The sequence below is a fragment of the Nicotiana tomentosiformis genome, chromosome 2 (genome assembly GCF_000390325.3).
Source record: "Nicotiana tomentosiformis chromosome 2, ASM39032v3, whole genome shotgun sequence".
NCBI classification, from domain to species: domain Eukaryota; kingdom Viridiplantae; phylum Streptophyta; class Magnoliopsida; order Solanales; family Solanaceae; genus Nicotiana; species Nicotiana tomentosiformis.
The window spans coordinates 91,387,848-91,408,040 of NC_090813.1; the positions used below are offsets into that span (position 1 = coordinate 91,387,848).

Consider the following 20,193-nt stretch of genomic DNA (forward strand, 5'->3'; position numbering starts at 1 on the left):
GAGAAAGCATGGTTATAACTCTCGAAACGACTGGCCGGGTCGTTACATGATAGTATTAATATTAAGATGGCAGAGATAAAAAAAAGGTCAAGATTAAGAAGCAAATTAGATCATGGATTTTATTGTATGTATTTATTAGTAATATTTTAAATATATTTCTGAAAGGACTTCTAGAAAATAAAAGGTTAAAAGGTTAATTGAACACATTATTGCATTTCTTGACACAGATTTATTTTAATCGAGCATTTTGCTTAATCAATAAGTATTTTACAATGAAACACAATCTTTTTTTTTTGGGTTCAATACACAATCTTTCTGCAGTCGATACGCTTTTGTTTTCAACGATAATGACGGTTTATGTCATCATTTGGTGCTACCACTAAACTCCAAGATGATTAACAATTTAAAAACTAGACTTTTTATGTTCAACTGTGTGGCCTGACAGTCAAGTTGTTAAAAAAATCACGAAAGCATAAATTTTATATTCTTGCAGAGATTTTAAAATAAATATAATATAATCTCTTATTATCTGTCCAAGTCTTTAGCGATAAAACATAAACACAAATAAGTACCATTGAATAGTCAAGTGCGCGGGCCCAAACACCACAATTATAAAAGAAGAAATCGCTATTTGATGCTGCCATATTCCTTTAACTGCCACAGCCCCACTTATCTTACATGCAATTTATTAGTATTAAGAGAGGTAGTTGAAATATTGATTGAAGGAACAGTGATATTTCTGGGTTGGTCCTGCCATTTTTATTAGGGGGAAGAAAATTTCCTTGAGTCCTAAACTATCTGGAGAAAATAGAACACGTTGATTTTATCAAGACGTTCAAAAAGTTTGTACTTTTTCTTAGACATTCTAGGAAACTAAAAAGTTTTGGCTACCCTTTTAACAACTTCTTGTTGACCATTTCTCCAATCACGACTAGAAGCCAAAACCAACTTTCTTATTTAAAGACCAATCTTTTCATTCTGGATTTGGTAAAACAAATAAAGTCCATTTTTTCATCAAGAAAAAGCATAGAGTAACCAGCATTGATAAAGATGAAATTTGGGAAAGAATTTGCATCTCAAATGGTCCAAGAATGGCAAGAAGCTTATATGGATTACAATTATTTAAAAGGTGTATTGAAAGATATCTTGAATTTCAAGAAGAGGAATGCACCTATAGCAGAAGTTGCAGCCACCCCAAAAGGTTCTTTAAAAAGAAGGTTATCTATGTACAGAGCATTTAGTGGATTACAAAGTAGATACAACAGTTTCAAAAGTTCACCTTTGAGTAATAATAATGACACAGATGATGAAGTTATATTAGTGAATTCAGTACAACAAGAAGGATCAGAAGGCCATTATCAAACTATGTTTCTTATGTCATCTGAACATGGTGGAGAATATGAAATGGTTTTCTTTAGAAGATTGGATGATGAATTTAATAAAGTGTTAACTTTTTACAAGAAAAAAGTAGGGGAAGTTAAGGCTGAAGCTGATGAGTTGAGTAAACAAATGGATGCACTTATTGCTCTAAGAATTATGGTTGATAAACCTTCAATTGAAATGGAAAGTGCCCAAGTCAATGATCCTATTCATTTTAGAAGTCCAAGTAAGTCCAATCTCAGCTGCTGCTGGCACTTGCTTTGTTTCTACATTCCATGATTTGCCATTTTATTTGTTTGAATTCTTGATTTTACACTACCGGAAACATCATCTCTGCCTTTTTAAAGGTAGGGATAAAGTATTCATACACACTACCCCAGACCCCACTTGTTGGAATACACTGTGTTTTTTTTTTTTGTTGTTGTTGTAATTCTTGATTTTACACAAATATAGGTAGGTTACATATGGAGGCAATTCAAGAAGTAGAGCTGACAAGTGAAGAAAGTCTGGAAAAGGAAGCAACAGCAAAGATGAATCCAACAGAATTTAGGCCTGCTCCACTAGAGATTTTGGACCATGTAAAAATCAATGTGGAACCCGAAACACCTGTTTCGACTTTAAGAAATGTTATCAGGAGTTCAAACTCGAACTTATCATTCAGCAAAGAGGAGCTCAGAAAAGCTGAAGAACAAATAAGAAAGGCTTTTGTTGAGTTTTATCAAAAGCTTCGACTTCTAAAAAGCTACTGGTAATGGAACATTTTTTTCCCTCAAATGAAGAATTATAGTATTGTTTTTGTCTTCAGCTCAACTCATACTTAACTACTTAATGTGCCAGTTTCTTAAATATGTTGGCATTTTCCAAGATCATGAAGAAGTATGATAAGGTATTATATTGAAGATTTGGCAATAGAAAGTACTCATATAATGTTTGGCCTTTTTAACCTTGCAATTAATTTATACAGGTAACCTCAAGGAAAGCTTCTAAATCATACTTAGAGATGGTTGATAAATCTTATCTTGGTAGCTCAGATGAGGTATATTTTCCTTCAGTTTCAGAAACTGCATATTTTCCTCTCAGTTGCAACTATAGTTTGAACTTCGCGTTGATCTTTGCTATCGTAGGTTTCTAAGCTCATAGAAAGAGTGGAGGCCACGTTCATAAAGCATTTTGTCAATGGAAATCGAAGGAAAGGAATGAAAACTTTAAGACCACAAGCTAAAAGAGAAACACATAGAGTAACATTTTTCATGGGTAAGCATGCATCCTAACTATTAGCATTAACTGAATCCATTGCATTCAGTTCGAACTATGTAATACATACTGATATACTCTTCACCTATAGGTTTGTTCTCTGGCTGCTCAATAGCATTAGTGGCAGCTATTGTTGTATCGATACGTGCAGGAAACCTTCTAGAGCACAAGGGTCGTGGGCAGTATATGGATAACATATTTCCACTCTACAGGTGAACTAACCATCAGTTTTTTACAAAGTCGTATTGATTCTTGCTCCTTGTCTTTCTACATTAAGCGAAACCATGTTTTGAGCAATACATATGAGTAATAAAGCTGTATCGTTGCAGCCTATTCGGATTCATTGTCCTGCATATGCTCATGTACGCGGGGAACATATACTACTGGAGGCGTTTTCGGGTCAATTATCCCTTCATATTTGGCTTTAAGCAAGGAACAGAACTAGGTTACAGACAAGTTCTTCTCCTTGCTTCTGGTCTTGCAGTACTTGCATTGTCTGCAGCATTGGCCAACCTGGATATGGAGATGGATCCAAAAACACGAAGTTTTGGGACAGTGACTGAGCTAATCCCACTTGCCCTGGTGATTGTAAGTCTAGAAAAATATTAGTTCTTCTTCTACTTCATTCTACAACTGATCTACAAAAAGGTTTTCAAAAATTTTCATACCCCCTAATGATCTTAAAAATATTTCAGGTTCTGCTTCTAATAACATTTTGTCCTCTGAACATAATATATCGTTCAAGTCGTTTCTTCCTTATAAGATGTGCCTGGCACTGTCTATGTGCTCCTCTTTATAAGGTAACAGCAGCTTATTTGATGGATATACAAATTTACGCACATTAGTAATATCACAGGAATTACATAGATACTAAAATATCTCACATCATTTTGTAGGTTACTCTACCAGATTTCATCTTGGCAGATCAAATTACCAGCCAGGTTTGACACTAAGCCTTTTCTTTTTAAATGGATAATTCAGCCAATGCAGTGTGCAAATATTGCATTACTGAACTATAATGTGCTCTTGCATTTCAGGTTCAGGCAATTAGAAGTTTGCAATTCTATGTTTGCTACTATGTGTGGGGCAACTTCAGAACAAGATCAAATAAATGTCAAGAAAGCAGTGTTTACCAAATCTTATACATAGTCGTCGCAATTATTCCCTTTTGGTCTCGGTTTATTCAGGTGAAGATTTTTGCACATAAAAAGATTATCATTCTGACAATATATATATATATATATATATATATATATATATATATATATATATATATATATATGTTGACAATTTTTAATATGGTGCATTGTATGATTTCATGATATATACAGTGCCTTCGCCGCTTATTTGAAGAGAAAGATTCGATGCAGGGGCTTAATAGCCTCAAATATTTCTCAACCATTGTTGCTCTTGTAATGAGGACACTTTATGATCAGAAGAGAGGAACTTTTTGGAAAGTAATGGCTGCATCAACTTCAGGAATTACTACAGTTGCAAACACTTATTGGGATATTGTCATAGATTGGGGTCTACTGCAAAGGAACTCAAAAAACCGTTGGTTGAGAGACAAACTACTTGTTCCACACAAGATTGTCTACTTTGTTGCCATTGTAAGTGCAGACACAGGTTTGAAAAATAAATTACAAAACACTTGCAGTGAAAGTTTTTGATTACCTGAGTGTAAATGCAGGTTCTTGACATTATTCTGAGACTAGTATGGATGCAGTTGGTTCTTGATATTCAAGAACTTCCATTTCTGCACAAGAAAGCATTTGTTGCAGTTGTTGCTAGTTTGGAAATCCTTCGCCGAGGCATGTGGAACTTTTTCAGGTCAGATGCATTATTTATCAAGTTTTACTTCTATGCACCAACAATATGATAGATTACATTTTCAGGTCACCTAAAAAGATAACTACCGTCTAAAAAAAAGTAGGATTAATAACCTGAAAAATAATACATGTTACCTGTTACAACATATTTGTATCTGACAGTAGTTGTGCTGTTTTCATTGTTCAGGTTGGAAAATGAGCACTTGAATAACGTTGGGAAATACCGTGCCTTCAAGTCCGTACCGCTGCCTTTTAACTACGATGAAGACAAGAGTCTATAAGTATGTTTAGTTAGCTGATAAAAGGAAGTCAAAGGAATCCAGAGAACTCAAGACTCAAAATGATTTTCTTTTTTCTTGTACAATTTCTTTGAATCATTCGTCAATGGTGTTTATATATAGTTTTGTTCATGAAATTAAACGGTGAAGGTATATATAGGACAAAAAGAAAGTTGATTCTAGCCTCTTGATTAAGGATTCCATACGTATTAAAACTGAAAAATGACAACAGTACAGATCTACTGCGATACTCTAGAAGAAAAATCCTTAATCAAGAGGCTGAAATGTTCTTTACGTTTTTTTGCTTCAGATTTATACGTTCTACAAATTGTTGTCTCTGAACTTAATGCACCAAAAACTGGTTTAGATCCAAAAGATACATTCTTTAAGTCTTAAATACACTTGCTCATGAATAGTCTCAATGGATAATTGGTTGACTCTCTCCACCAAGACATGCTACAACCAATGCAGCTTTTCATGAAAATTCTTATCGTTTTCATAGGCTCATGATTGATGCATGAAATTAACATAACCACGCGAAAGCAATAGCTGAAGAATACAGCTGACAATATACACGAGTCCAAGTTTCTTTAACAAAGCAATGAATGTGTGAGGTCCCATATCTTTTCAAAATACACATTAATCAGTAAAGACGGCCAACATAATACCCTTGTTCTATACGGATAAAGTTTTTACTTGTCCCATCTACTTTCAATAGATGTATTGGATTATATATAAACCTACTGTTACACATTTGAACATATTTACTCATCATTGTTAAGAGACTCGGACCCACGGATAAAAAGGACATGAGGAGGGCCAATACGCATTTTAAAATATATCTCTGCATTTTATATAAACATATGAACAATTTTTCAGAAGGAAGATGGAGTTGAAAGAGTGAGGGAGATAATGCAATCAGAGACAATGACTCTTTGGGATGGTTTGAAGTTGCCATACCAAATTAGAACCTTTGCGGTATCGCAAGACCTGATTTTGTGGTTCTTTGATTAAAGTAGTGAGCTTTCTCGAAGCAAACCAAACATTAAAGAAAGAGTTTCAAGATTATATGGGTCGATTGGAACTGAGAGAAGCAGCCAGTAAATTCTGCCACTCCTCAACCCAATTTCTCACCATCTTCTCCAAATCATACCCTCTTGGTAATTGCGTCAAACACCTAATATGCACTCTTTTCCTACCCACAAAATCCTCACTTTTCACCACCCTTTTTCCATCACAGAAGTAGCTAAATCCTCCCTCATTTAACCAACTCCAACCCGAAAGCCTCAAAACCATCAGAATCATTAAAATCCATTTGAGGAATCTGAAATTAATAAGAAAATTCAGGTAAAGAAACTGAACGTATAATCATGAGAAAAACCCAAAACAAATTTGAACCTTTTGATAACAGAAAAAGGAAGTCTTTTAGCTCTTGTGAGCCTCAGTAGCTTCACTAATCTTTCCGCTAACTCTTTACAGTAATGTGAAAAGATTAAGAATAAGGGTCTCATCCGTTGGTTTTTTAAAAGATGGGCAGCAAAAATATTTAAAAATATGAAAATATTCACCATATTTATTATAAATCAAAATTATTTTAAAATATTATTTTCTATAACTACATTTTATATTTTATAGCAAAATAAGTATTGTATGCTATATACTATCATTGAGGCATGAAATAAGGCATGAAATACGCTATTTATGTTTTTCCTCTCTTAGACAGCTAAACATACATAATTTTAAGGGATTGTCGTTATTGTATTCATGAATACATGACGCGAATATATGTGAATACATGCGCGTACAACTATATTCATGAATACAGCAGTGAGAATACATGTGAATGCATGCGCGTACAGCTGGACTGCCCTGATTTTAGGCGTTTTTTGTTGTTGTATTCATGAATACATGGCGCGAATACATGTGAATACATGCGCGTACAGCTGGACTGCCCTGATTTTAGGTACTTTTTGTTATTGTATTCATGAATACAAAGCGCGAATACATATGAATACACTACCGTAACAATTGAATAGCAGTTATAGAACGTAATTATGTATATGGTAGCTATAGGAAGTTAATAGCCACTAAACAATAGTAGTTTCTGAAAATTTCTCTAAAAATATTGATTGAAAATGTCTCTCCTTTTTTATTAAATATAGAGGGCTTTAAATAGCCAACTTGAGAATATAATCTGTAGAAAAATATGCATAAGAAGAATTTAAAATTTCCAAAATATCTCAACAAACCCAAAAAATCTAACAGAAATTTAAATTTTAAAAAGTAGATTTATCCTAAAACCAAGCAAACTTATTATGCTAAAAAGATGCAACAGTATATGAAGCAAATCATCAACACTCCTCCTTTGATTCGGTTGCTCTAAAACAATTGCTCCTCCTCAATTACTTTCTGTTGTTTGTGCTTGAGGACTGTGTTGAGCGTCTTTGAATTTACACACTTTTGTAACATGGCCTGTTTATTTGCAAATACTACATATTGCATTATGTCTCCACCAACAAAAATTTTCTAGATGTGTTTTTTTTTTTTTTTTTGTAGTATTTGCAAAGAGGATAATTGACCTTTTCTTTTTTGTTTTGTGCATAAAAAGCACCTTCAGTAACCATTTCTTGTCTAAATACTCTTCTTTGTTCTTGTACTTGAAGAGCACTTATTAATTCTGCAACAGAGATGGTAGATAGATCTTTAGACTCTTCTAGAGAAGAAATTTTGGACTCGAATCTCTCTAGAACCGTCACAAGAATTTTTTTAACTATTCTGTCATCTTTGAAATCCTCGCCAAGCAACCTGATTCTATTAACAATAGAAGAAATCATGTCAGATACCTAGTGATAATTACGTCTTCCTGCATTTTAAGAGATTCAAAATTCCTTTTCAAATTTAAAATATGCATTTGTGTGACTCGATCACTTCCTCGATACTCCTTTTTAAACTTTTTCCAAACTTCTTTTGTTGTCTCACATTCAATGATTTTAGAAAAAATTGAATCTTCAACTGAATTTTGAATCACAGTATTGACTTTGTATTTTTGGTTTTCTATTCTGAATGGTTTTTAATTTGGGCAAGAGTAGGATTTGCAGGGAGTGGTTGTAATGGTCTATCTTCCATTAGAATTTTCAATAAATCATAAGCTTCAAGATATGATTTCATTTTCACTGACCAAATATAATTAGTTTTCACTAGAGTGAAAGCTTGTGGGGCATTCAAAGAGAATCTGTTGCTTGCCATATTTGAAAATGGGTTTTAAAAATTGATGTTAGTTAAAAATAATTTGAAAATGGCTATTTGAAAGAACTCACAAATCCCGTAAGACCAATGAAGCTTTTGATACCATTGTTGGTTTTTTAAAAGATGGGACAACAAAAATATTAAAAATATTGATTGAAAATGTCTCTACTATTTTATTAAACATAGAGGGCTTTAAATAGCCAACTTGAGAACATAATCTGCAGAAAAATCTGCATAATAAGAATTTAAAAATTTTAAAATATCTCAACAAACCTAAAAAAATCTAACAGAAATTTAAATTTAAAAAAGTAGATTTATCCTAAAACTAAGCTAACTTATTATGTTAAAAAAATGCAACAGTAATTGAAGCAAATCATCAACATCATTAATATAAAGATGGTGCAAATTTGGAGTGAGCTTTCCCGAAATGTTCTGAAAACAAGATGGGTAATTTTGAATGAATTTGAGGGCGGTAGATTGAGTTGGGCTTAGAGAGGGGAAATGGTGGGAATATTTATTTAAACGTGCATTTTGCTTAATCAATATTTTACAATGAAACACAAACTTTCTACAGTTGGTATGCTCTTTTTTTCAACGATAAAAGACGGTTTATGTCATCATTGGTGTTACCACTAAACTCCACAAAGATTATCAAGGTAAAATCTAGAGAGCTTTCCTGTTAAGTGGCGTGGCTTAACTGTAAGTGAAGTCGGCCCTGCATTCAATAAAGTAGGTAAAAATCATGAAAGCTCAAAGTTTAAATCTTTGCACAGGCGAAAAAAACTAATGTGATTTCTTCTCATATTGTCTAAATCTTGATAGATAGAATTATCCGATATTTTTGATAGTAAGAGATAAGCATGTACCCACTGAATAGTCGCTGGGACCAAACATCAGCATATAAAACAAGTTGTTATTTGTTGGAACGTTGGGTGCCTTTAAGTGCAGTTCAAAGTAGGCCACCTTTGTAGTTCTGTGCATGAGAGAACAAAACCAGCTAAGACATAGTGCCTTTTAACAACTTGATTGCTGACCATATTCTCTAATGATGGCTAGAAGCCAAATCCAATTTAAAAGACCAATCTTTTCATTTTTGGATTTGGTAAAACAAATAAAGTCCCATTTTTTCTCTCAAGAAAAGGCATAGAGTAATGAATCAGCTTTGATAGAGATGAAATTTGGGAAAGAATATGCATCCCAAATGGTCCATGAATGGCAAGAAGCTTACATGGATTATAATTCTCTTAAGAATGAGTTGAAAAAAATCTTGAAATTCAAAAAGAAGAATGCACCATTACCACAAGTTGCAGTCACCCCAAAAGGATCCTTAAGGAAAAGGCTATCTATGTACAGAGCATTTAGTGGACTACAAAACAGTTTCAAAGGTTCTCCTGGGAAAAATAATGAAGATGAAGTGACAGTAGTAGTGAATTCAGAAGGTGACTTTGAAACCACTTTCGTTGCGTCTTGTGAAGAAGGTGGAGAATGTGAGCTGGTTTTCTTTAGGAGATTGGATGATGAATTCAATAAAGTGCTAACCTTTTACCAGGAAAAAGTAAGAGAAGTGAAGGTTGAGGCTGATAAGTTGAGTATACAAATGGAAGCACTTATTGCTCTAAGAATCAAGGTTGATAAGCCTTCAATTGGAATGCAAACTGCCCAAGTGATGGATCCTTCAACCAATGATAATAGTACCTTGTCTCCAGCATCAGTGGATCCAAGTAAGTGTAGATACTATGGCTATTATGTTCCTCTTCCATCTTTTTGGAAAATAATGGTTGTGGGGATTTTGGGGGTTACCCATTTGCTATATTGAGTATCTTAATTTTTACCCCTCGTTATATTTGGGGTCATTCATACCTTTGTCGTAACAAAATCATTCCGCATTTGCTTTTGAAAATAATGGAGCTTCAACCTTTAAGTATAATGTAGAGTGACTTTAAACCGTAGATATGTAAAATCCACTCTTTTTATGCTGGAACTTTGTTAAAGTCAAGAGCAAATACGAGAAGTTTGACGTACCAGCTGTTGGCACTTGCTTTATTTCTCCATCCAATGATTGCCCTATAAATTGTTCGAATTCTTGTTTAACCCCAATGTAGATAGGCCAGAAATGGAGGCAATTCAAGAAGTTGAGATGAACAGTGAAGAAATTCTGGAAGAGGAAGCAACAACAAGGGAAAGAAATAAAACAAAGATGAATCCCATTGGTTTTAGGCCTGCTCCACTAGAGATTTTGGACTATGTAAAAATCAATGTTGAACCCGAAACACCTGTTTCGACTTTAAGAAATTGCTGCATGACTTCAAACTCAAAATTATCATTCAGCAAAGAAGAGCTCAGAAAAGCTGAAGAGCAAATGAGAAAGGCTTTTGTTGAGTTTTATCAAAAGCTTCGACTTCTAAAAAGCTACCGGTAATGGTGCAATTTTTTCTCCCAAATGAGGACTTATAGTTTAGTTTTTGTCTTCAACTCAACTCACACTTTACTACTTAATGTTCCCAGTTTCTTAAATATGTTGGCATTTTCCAAGATCATGAAGAAGTATGATAAGGTACTACTGCTACTACACTGAAGTTATAACTATTTCACAATAGAAAGTACTTTTGCCTTTTAACCTTGCAATTTATTGATACAGATCACCTCAAGGAAAGCTTCTAAATCATACTCAGATATGATTGAAAAATCTTATCTTGGTAGCTCAGATGAGGTAAATTTTCTTTCGGTTTCAAAAGCTGTTTCCCTCTCAGCATTATTCCACTTGCAACTATAGTTTTAACTTCGCATTGATCTTCGCTTTTTTAGGTTTCTAAGCTCACTGAAAGAGTGGAGGTCACGTTCATAAATCATTTTGTCAATGGAAATCGAAGGAAAGGAATGAAAGTATTAAGACCACAAGCTAAAAGAGAAACGCATAGAGTAACATATTTCATGGGTAATTATGCATCATTATTAGCATCAACTTCCTCTTCCTATGTAATCAGAGGTCAAAAGGCAGATTTAGGGTGGATTCTGCCGGTTCAACTACTATGTAACCATATGCAAAATAAATTTGTAAATGTATATATATAATAAGATCATACTCATTTGAATCAACTAACACTAGATCCTTGATCGCCTCTATCAGAGGTTACAAAAAGTTGGCTTAGTGCATCATAACCATAGTTTTTAGAGGCATCTGGATTGACCTGTCATCTCACTTTCATCAGAACCATATGTTCATTTTAGTAGCTGATATACATTTTACCTATAGGTTTGTTCTCTGGCTGCTCAATAGCATTAGTGGCAGCTATTGCTGTATCAATACATGCAAGAAACCTTCTAGAGCACAAGGGTCGTGGGCAGTATATGGAAAACATATTTCCACTGTACAGGTGAACTAATTAACCATCTGTCTTTTAAAAAGTCGTATTGATTCTTTCCCCTTGTGTTTCTACATTAAGCGAAACCATGTTCTAAGCAATACGTACGAGTCATGAAGCCCTATTTTTGCAGTCTATTTGGATTCATTGTCCTGCATATGCTCATGTATGCGGGGAACATATACTACTGGAGGCATTTTCGGGTCAATTATCCCTTCATATTTGGCTTCAAGCAAGGAACAGAGCTCAATTACAGACAAGTCCTCCTCCTTGCTTCTGGTGTTTCAGTACTTGCATTGGCTGCTGGACTCTTCCACCTGGATATGGACATGGACCCAAAAAAACGAAGTTTTGAGACAGTGACTGAGCTGATCCCACTTGTCCTGGTGTTTGTAAGTTTTGAAAAACATTCTACAACTGATCTATACACAATGTTTCAAGTTACAAACCCCTAATGATTGTAAATCTTTTTTTTTCCAGATTCTGCTTCTAATAACTTTTTGTCCTCTGAACATCATATATCGTTCAAGCCGTTTCTTCCTTATAAGATGTTCCTGGCACTGTCTATGCGCTCCCCTTTATAAGGTACCAGCAGTTTGTTTATGAGATATACAGACGCGCATTAATATCACTTGAAGTACATACATATATACAGTAAAATGTCTCACATCATTTTGTAGGTTACTCTACCAGATTTTTTCTTGGCAGATCAACTTACCAGCCAGGTTTGACTCAAAGTTTTTTTTTTAAAATGTGAAACTTCTATATTATACCAAAAGAGGATTCAAGAAGCTGATAATTCAGTAAGTGTAATGTGCAAATTTTGCAAGAACTATAATGTGATCTTGTATTTCAGGTTCAAGCAATTAGGAGTTTGCAATTCTATGTTTGCTACTATGTGTGGGGCAACTTCAGAACAAGATCAAATAAATGTCAAGAAAGCAGTGTTTATCAAATCTTATACATAGTCGTTGCAATTATTCCCTTTTGGTCTCGGTTCATTCAGGTGTTATAATTTTTGCACACACCAAATCATCATTCCCATTTCCTATTATATATATCTTGACAATTATTTAATGTGGCGCATTGTATGATTTCATGATATTTACAGTGTCTTCGCCGCTTATTTGAAGAGAAAGATTCGATGCAGGGGCTTAATAGCCTCAAATATCTCTCAACCATTGTTGCTCTTGTAATGAGGACACTTTATGATCAGAAGAGAGGAACCTTTTGGAGAGTAATGGCAGCATCAAGTTCAGGAATTACTACAGTTGCAAACACTTACTGGGACATTGTCATAGATTGGGGTCTATTGCAAAGGAATTCAAGAAACCATTGGTTGAGAGACAAACTACTTGTGCCACACAAGATTGTCTACTTTGTTGCCATTGTAAGTGCAGAAGCAGGTTATATTATAAAGCTCTTCCGGTGAAAATCAAAGTTTTTGATGATTGAAGTCTAAATGCAGGTTCTTAACATAATTCTGAGACTAGTATGGATGCAGTTGGTTCTAGATTTTCAAGAACTACCATTTCTGCACAAGAAAGCAATGATTGCAATAGTTGCCTGTCTAGAGATCCTTCGCCGAGGCATGTGGAACTTTTTCAGGTCGGAAGCATTATCTATTTGAGTTTAACATTTACCCATGATAGTGTAAAAGAACTTTTACATTATCAAGTCATCTAAAAGATAACAATAACTAACTGTCCATAATAGTGTAGCAGATATTTGATAGAGTTAGCCAGCTACTTGTGTATTTATTTGACATCTCGTAAAAGATAGTGTGCTTCTATCTAACAATAGTTCTGCTGTTTTCATTGTTCAGGTTGGAAAATGAGCACTTGAATAACGTTGGGAAATATCGTGCCTCCAAATCCGTACCACTGCCTTTCAACTACGACGAAGACAAGAGTCTATAGCTATGTTTAGCTGATACAAGTCAAAGGAACCCAGAGTACTCGAGATAAAATTATTTTCTTTTCTTGATTTCCCTTTTCTCGTACAGTTCTTTGATCCATTCATCAATGGTGCTTATAATATAATATAGTTTAGTTTTGTTCATGAAAATGTTCTTTACGTTCTATATAAAAAACATGAAAACACACCAGATGATCCACACTTCACATCTATTGATAAAAAATTATGACACAAAGTCAGATTTACACGTAATAAAAACACAATTAATAGAAATGGTAGCACAGATAACTAGAGTGCTCGAGATGTGAAAAGACCAACTTCGATGCTAAACATCTTCCGCTGAATGTATATCTTTAAAGGTTTTGCCCTCTAAAAGTTCCAAACAAGTAAGAAGTCTAGATAATCAACAAGCTTTTGTAAATCCAAGAACTAGCAAAGTCGCGTTAGTGCTAAAGGTTACAGATGGAGCGAGCAATTTATTCCAGAACAGTCGTATACAATGAAGAAGCAAACCATTTTATCACCCTCAGTTAACAACAAACCACTGAGCAAAGACCAATAAGCAAACTACAAAGATGAATTCTATTCTGGTGGATGGGAATCCTCTTGATCTGTCTCTTTATCATTCTGAGAGGCAGCCAACTGGTCTGAATCAGAGTTCTCTGCCGTTATAGCGCCCGTGCTATCATTATCTTGGTCACCAAAGATATATGAGAATGATAGTGGATTATATGTGGAGCTTGCCTTTTTCAGCCCCTGAATGGCTTTGATTGCAGCAAGTGTACTTCGATATATATCCACATTTTCTTCCCCAAGTGGCAATGCTGGAGAAATATTTGAAGCATAAGAAGTAGTTCCTCCAGTTGGCCCTTCTTCAGTAGCATCTGATTCAACAACTTCTGCTTCCAAAGGAAATAGGAGCTCGAGATTTTCCTCACACTCACGGACTAATCTATTTAGAGGTTCTGTTGTAAAGAAGGGTTGATCAAGAGCAAGTTGTGTGAAAGGAAGACGCAACAATCCCCCAGTTCGTTTATCAAACTTCTTCAAAATCTTAACAAGACCTAAGTGAGCAAAACAATTTGTATAAGAAGGCTGATGGAACCTACTTTAATAAAATTCAAAGAGACTCTACTTTATGTTTATTCTGCAAGAACTTAGAGCAATACGACACTTGAAACACAAAGCCCGAGCAATGGTAACTAACTGATATCAGAAATATATGCTTAAAACAGTGTAAAAGCTGCAGTACCTGCAAAATTTAGAGAGCTATAATTTTTTAGAAGAACCATCTCCCCGTGTATGGCAACAAAGTCTTTACGTATTCCCATCGTCTCATCACTAAATTCACTGTCTTTTGTGAGAACTCCATCTCTACCACTCTTCTCCTTTACTCTTTCAATTCGCTCCTTCAATTCCTGGAAGAAAAGTAGATGAAATCGGATCAATTCCCACACTAAAAATAACTACAATTGATACTCACATATTTGAATATTTATTTATTTTTCCACTTTAATTTTTGGCGTGCTTACACTTGGGCATATTTTCTCAAACCCATCCTTTCCAATCCCTAGCTCTTCACCATCAAGAGAGAGAGAGAGAAACAAAAATACTACTACCTATTTTCAGTCCCCTTCTGAAACCCCATTAGAGAGATTCAATCCAAGTCCAAAATAAAAAGAAGTCCCCTTACTAAACTCATCTACTACCACAATTTCCTTATTCCTCATCTACTACCACAATTTTTTTCAAACGGACACCGCAAGCGTCATCCTCCACAACATAACAACAAACCCAATTCCAAACTTCGAAACATCACGAAACCCCTTAAATCGACCATATTACTGCATTGCTACCTCCACAGAGAACCAGCAGTGCTATTATTGTTAGATTGGTGACCAACATGTTGTGCTGTCACAATCTAAAGCATACATGATGCAGGAACAAATAGGCAGAAGCTATTAGATAATTAAAAATTAAAAGTAATAGTATGGTTCGCCATTATTGTTCATATCGGTCACTTTAGTTGAGATCTTACAGTAATCTGTTATAGTGTTATCATAAGGGTTTTCTTTCCACTTAGCTTTTCATATTCCACCTTCTGTTAGGATTACTTTGTTCTATTTATTTCCTTTTAAGAAGCTCTTGATAGACAAAGAATTAGGACTCCTATATAATTTAGGATTTGGGTTCTCGGATTTCTCTTTGATAGAGTAGATATTGACTTTGTAGTCATTCAACCTTTGTTATTAATAACATTACGCCAGTTGGCTTTCAAGTTCTTTTCAAGAACTTCTTAACACAATTTTATTTGTGCTTTGATGGGCATAAAGGCCGGAAGAATATTAGAATCATGTTTAGGGTATTGGAAAGTAAAAGAATGAACCGTCAGCATGCTAAAAGCACACATACATGCACATGTATAAATATCATGTATCTTCTTTTTTTTGGGTACATGAATAAATATCATGTATCACACAACTCCTTAGTCCTTTCACCACCAAACAATCCAAATAAAAGGCCAAGGCAGATATCAATTTTCCACCCAAAGCGTGAAACAAATAAGATTAACTAGGGAAATCAACTCCATCCTTCCAAAATGCATCCTATTCTGATTAATACAAAGAAAAAGGAAACAACTAAGCTCATTATGACATCCCACCAAAAGTCGTTGTCCAGACAAAACATAGCCTCAGCTTGTGACAACTTGTAAAATGCTAGCATTATGGAAACTGAGCAAATTAAGGGAAAAAGGGACAGATTGACAAGCATTAGCTATAAGAGACTGCAAGCAAGGACAAAGGTGATAATTCAGTGAAAAATCCGTCCCAATTAATTGATGCTCATGCAAATGATAAAAGACAGACTTCAAGTCATAAATGTCTGGCGAATAGCCCACACTTTTCACCTTGAGTTCTTTTTCTCTGCGACGAGTGCTTGAATTTTAAATTTTAAATGTTTATCTCTCACCCTACAATAGTTTTATATAAAGCATAGAAGTTGATAGATGCAGCTTTTAACTCAACAAGTTGTGCTCAACTTTAATGTATGGCAGCAAACTTGTGGATTTAAATTGCCAGTACAAGTATCCAACGACCAACTAGTGTATAAAAAAAGAATCTGCTAGACTGCAACTAGCATTGGCTCTTAGCATGACTCATCACTGACTTTTAATATGGGTTTAAGAACTGATAGTGACAAGCCATTGACAAATGTAAGCAACTTGACCATAAATTTAAGCCATCAAACCATTGATCGACTTAGCTATTAATCAACCATGGTGATTCTTAAAGTTGCTAGTATATTCATGTGTCAATTGTTTCGAGTATATTGAACTTTACAAAATAGAAGCATTGGCAACACCTAAAGAAGCAAACTTTACAATGTAGACAGCACCATCCCATTGTGATTGAATTGAATTCATAAGCAAGTTCAAAAATATATTCAATATTTAGGTGTTTATCTTGCTTAATCCACTACTTGTGCCCACCTGAGCAATATCATACAAGAGAAAATAAACCTCCAATCCCTTGCCAAACTGGGCAATATCATACAACAATGAAACTAATTGGCAGAGGCAAATCCAAGATTTGAAGTTTATGGATTCTTACCATGACTCGAGTTATATATAATAATAACTGGGTTCAAAATCAAGTATGTAGAGATATTTAGTAAATGATTTTAATATAAATATATATATATATATATATATATATATATATATATATATATATATATATATATATATATATAGAGAGAGAGAGAGAGAGAGAGAGAGAGTACGCTTTATCACTCATACGATATACTGTATAGTAGGTAATCACGAATGAGTTTAACTAAATACACATTAGTGTAGTAGTGTGAGAGCTGGGAACCATATGAGTAGCTCCATCAAGTAATTCACCGATTCATTCTTAGAATTTCGTGTCTTTGGCGTTGAATGAATACTTTAACATTTGGGACTACGGTCATTTTCTGAAAAATCTGGTCGTGCAAGTTCATAATTCCAGACTTCTTGTGGTAATTGATACTAAACCAGCGGCGAGAAAGTGATCTACCTTTTTTTTGGTTTGCCCAAAGAAATGCTGAAATGTTTTCGTAAAAGAAACTTTTGTCTCCAGAACACAAATTATTAAAAACAATTATGTGATACTGCTTCAAACTTTGTGTGCACCTTACTGCTAATCCTTCCACATTATCAAATGTAAAGCAAAAATTTTAAATGCCTTTTGGCCAAAATCGATATAACAATTTTTTCAAACATGTTACTTTAAGCTAAGTTGCTCGGACTCGGGTGCGGGTGTCCGATACGGGGCAGATCTAGAGGTCAGATCCTTCATGATCTAAATTTAAAGATTCGGGGGTACGGATCCAAGTACGGATACGGGTGCTGGGATTCGGCTAAAAATAATTCAATTATTTAAAAATAGAGTTATAAAAATATGTCTAAATTATGAGACATGTGAAAAACTTGCAAGGTATTCCGAGAAGGAGAAAATATTGAACAAGAGTCGAATTTTAGAAGGAGATAAAAGGAAAAGGACTGACATAGAAATTTATATATACAAGGTATTCCATTTTCTTCCATATCACCCTAGCTTTTGATTTGTTTTCAAAAATCATAGTATATGTTCCAAATTTCTCCGTTGATTTTGGTCAAAGTACCCAAAATCGGTTGACCAGATCCGACACGGATCCCACACCCACATCGTGTCGACACGGGTGCGGCACTGAAAGTGAAGAGTCCGAGTAACTTAGACTTTAAGCATTAGAATGATATGCACCTGAATAGAGTAGAATGATATAGATGATTCGTGAGAGAAAGGCGTTGTTGTTTGATTCGTACACCTGATTTGAGAGAAAGGCGTTGTTGTTTGATCGATGGATTGACTGGCTGATTGAATGCTTATTAACTACATAAATCAAGGTAGGTCGTGTTGATTAATCACTCAAGGATGTGCCCAAGTGGTCAAAGAAGTGAGTGAAAACTTTGGGGATCATGGTTCATATCCTAGCAAAGACCAAAAAAACTAGGTGATTTCTCCATTAACCAAACATACCTAGATGGTGGGAGATAGGTGGGAGGTAGCAGGTATTCGATAGACTTGAGGTGCGCATGGATTGCTTTGGACACCACCGTTATAACACAAAGAAAAGGTAGGTCGTGTTGACTAAGACAGGAGGAGTGTATAATTTAAGACATGTAGGGCCATTTCCTGAAAAACAGTTAAACAAATTGGAAAGGCACCTAGGTGGAATATGCCATCAATATATTCTTATGCTTCAGCTTAACTAAGAATATTCCCCAGGTAGCTCCAACGATACCTTCTCCCAACCCCACTAATTTATTTGTTTCTGCAATTATATATCTCCTCACTTGCTGCAGCTATCTATGGCAAGGAACGGACTACTAACTTCTTGCCACCCTCTTAAGCTTTTTATGATCTCATTTGCATCTATTTTTCTTTTTTCTACTTCAAATAATGTCATTAATTTTCCATAATTGCAATTGATTGATTGGCCCATGCTGCATTCAAACTTTTATCCTGTAGCAGCAGATGAAACCTAAAAGATAGTGATCCGTCCAAATTTATCAGTCTTGGACCACCTAAAACTCCATTGTAACAAGTAGTACAAGTAAACCCCTACTTGACACCTAATCATCCTTCACATTTCATGATCCATCAAAAGTTAAATTTTAAACTCAATTATGGAAACTAAAACGCAAGTTGGGATAATCAGCAGTAAAATAAACAATTCCTTCGGAGTTTAAGGTGGTCACGAGTAAATAGTAAATATCACCTAATGACAGCGATTACAGGATTAATGCCGTAAATCAAAAGGTTAAAAAAATGAATTAAATTCAAAAGAAATACTAAGAAATTGGGCCGAGTAGAGCGCAAAATAGAGTATTCATATAGCCGATCTCAATTATTAATTGATTGACATACTAACATATGTATACAGTAATTTAGAAGAAAAAGGAAATTAACCTGGAAGCGAATAATAAATTCCTCCTCTTTATCGACGTAGAAATCGTTGAATTTGTTGAGTTCCTCATTGAGAATTCTGACGAACCAGTCCTGCAAGTGCGGGGGAGGCGGAGGAGGAAGAGGAGGGGGATTGTCGCCGCCGTCGGGAAGATTATCGCCGGTAGCAGGGCTAGAACGGAGGTGGTGCTTGAGAAGCTTCTTCAAGGGCTTGTAGCACAAATACTTGTCCCTCCATTCGGGTAGGGTTTCTTCTAAATGCGTTGTAAATTCTTTCCCGAATTTCATAACAAGATTGATCACTCAGTTTTTTTTTCTCAAACACAAAACAATCAATTTCACTTAGTTGGAATTAAACAACTGATCGAATGCTTTTATTGGGAATAATCTGATGTGATCATGTGATGAAAGAACAAAAGACGTTACGAATATTTTATTGAAAGATACAAAGGGGAGAGTAGTAGTGGTAAACGCAGTGATTATATTTTTTGGCTTTTTTTGATTTGCTTTTTGGATTTTAAGAATATAATCCAATAAAGATAACTATGAATGATACCCAGATGCGAAAAATAGTAAAAAAATTGTTTATTCCTTGGGCAAGTTGCAGGCTTGCAATGGAGTTGGGAATCTTTTTTTTAGCAAACTCAAATTAGTGTTCGGAAATTTGTTTTTTTTTTTTTTAAGTAAAAAAGAAGCATCTGAGTATTCAAAAGGAAACCAAAAGGCAGAATGGCAGATGCTTCGTGTATTGGAAAGTCAACTTGGGAAATTCGTACTGTCTTTTTATGTGCATGAAAGAATATTCATTGTATTCAAATGGAGATTCAATTCAAGAACTGTCCTGGCAGTTTAGCTGTGTTTTTGTCCTCTCAAACGGGGCGACCCACGTTTCTATTTTCGCTACATCATTTATCACATTTGTCATGTCACACCAATT

General features: G+C 34.9%; 2 protein-coding genes and 1 long non-coding RNA gene across 6 annotated transcripts; 1 reads left to right on the forward strand and 2 right to left on the reverse strand.

Moving 5' to 3' along the window:
• The first annotated feature begins 686 nt into the window (after positions 1-686).
• Positions 687-13,416, forward strand: LOC104097275 (phosphate transporter PHO1 homolog 9-like). 3 transcript variants are annotated; one of them, XM_033656424.2, is made up of 22 exons: positions 698-1,606; positions 1,834-2,128; positions 2,218-2,266; positions 2,345-2,416; positions 2,505-2,634; positions 2,726-2,846; positions 2,964-3,222; positions 3,330-3,434; positions 3,531-3,575; positions 9,537-9,708; positions 10,090-10,402; positions 10,493-10,541; positions 10,626-10,697; positions 10,793-10,922; positions 11,241-11,361; positions 11,483-11,741; positions 11,830-11,934; positions 12,030-12,074; positions 12,206-12,355; positions 12,461-12,739; positions 12,818-12,957; positions 13,175-13,416. In XM_033656424.2, exons 1-22 carry the CDS (start codon positions 1,051-1,053, stop codon positions 13,266-13,268), a joined length of 3,561 nt encoding a protein of 1,186 aa, XP_033512315.1. In that variant the 5' UTR covers positions 698-1,050; the 3' UTR covers positions 13,269-13,416. The 3 variants fall into 3 exon arrangements, with proteins under 3 accessions (XP_009602127.1, XP_033512315.1, XP_033512316.1); XM_009603832.4 differs by lacking the exons at positions 9,537-9,708; positions 10,090-10,402; positions 10,493-10,541; ... (8 more) ...; positions 12,818-12,957; positions 13,175-13,416 and adding exons at positions 3,672-3,821; positions 3,966-4,244; positions 4,325-4,464; positions 4,651-5,116 and having other exon boundaries at positions 687-1,606; XM_033656425.2 differs by lacking the exons at positions 698-1,606; positions 1,834-2,128; positions 2,218-2,266; ... (4 more) ...; positions 3,330-3,434; positions 9,537-9,708 and having other exon boundaries at positions 3,554-3,575.
• On the reverse strand, positions 2,822-6,272 carry LOC104097276 (uncharacterized). 2 transcript variants are annotated; one of them, XR_686512.4, is made up of 5 exons: positions 6,140-6,272; positions 5,702-6,065; positions 4,599-4,719; positions 4,309-4,494; positions 2,822-3,213 (listed from the first exon to the last, which is right to left on the reverse strand). It is a non-coding gene; the product is annotated as an uncharacterized lncRNA (long non-coding RNA). The 2 variants fall into 2 exon arrangements; XR_004507269.2 differs by having other exon boundaries at positions 4,309-4,719.
• Positions 13,417-13,569: 153 nt separating the features above from the next.
• Positions 13,570-20,063, reverse strand: LOC104097274 (SPX domain-containing protein 4). The gene is made up of 3 exons (XM_009603831.4): positions 19,260-20,063; positions 14,519-14,684; positions 13,570-14,330 (listed from the first exon to the last, which is right to left on the reverse strand). The coding sequence occupies exons 1-3, from the start codon at positions 19,542-19,544 to the stop codon at positions 13,849-13,851; spliced, it is 933 nt and encodes a 310-aa protein (XP_009602126.1). The 5' UTR covers positions 19,545-20,063; the 3' UTR covers positions 13,570-13,848.
• Positions 20,064-20,193: the final 130 nt, after the last annotated feature.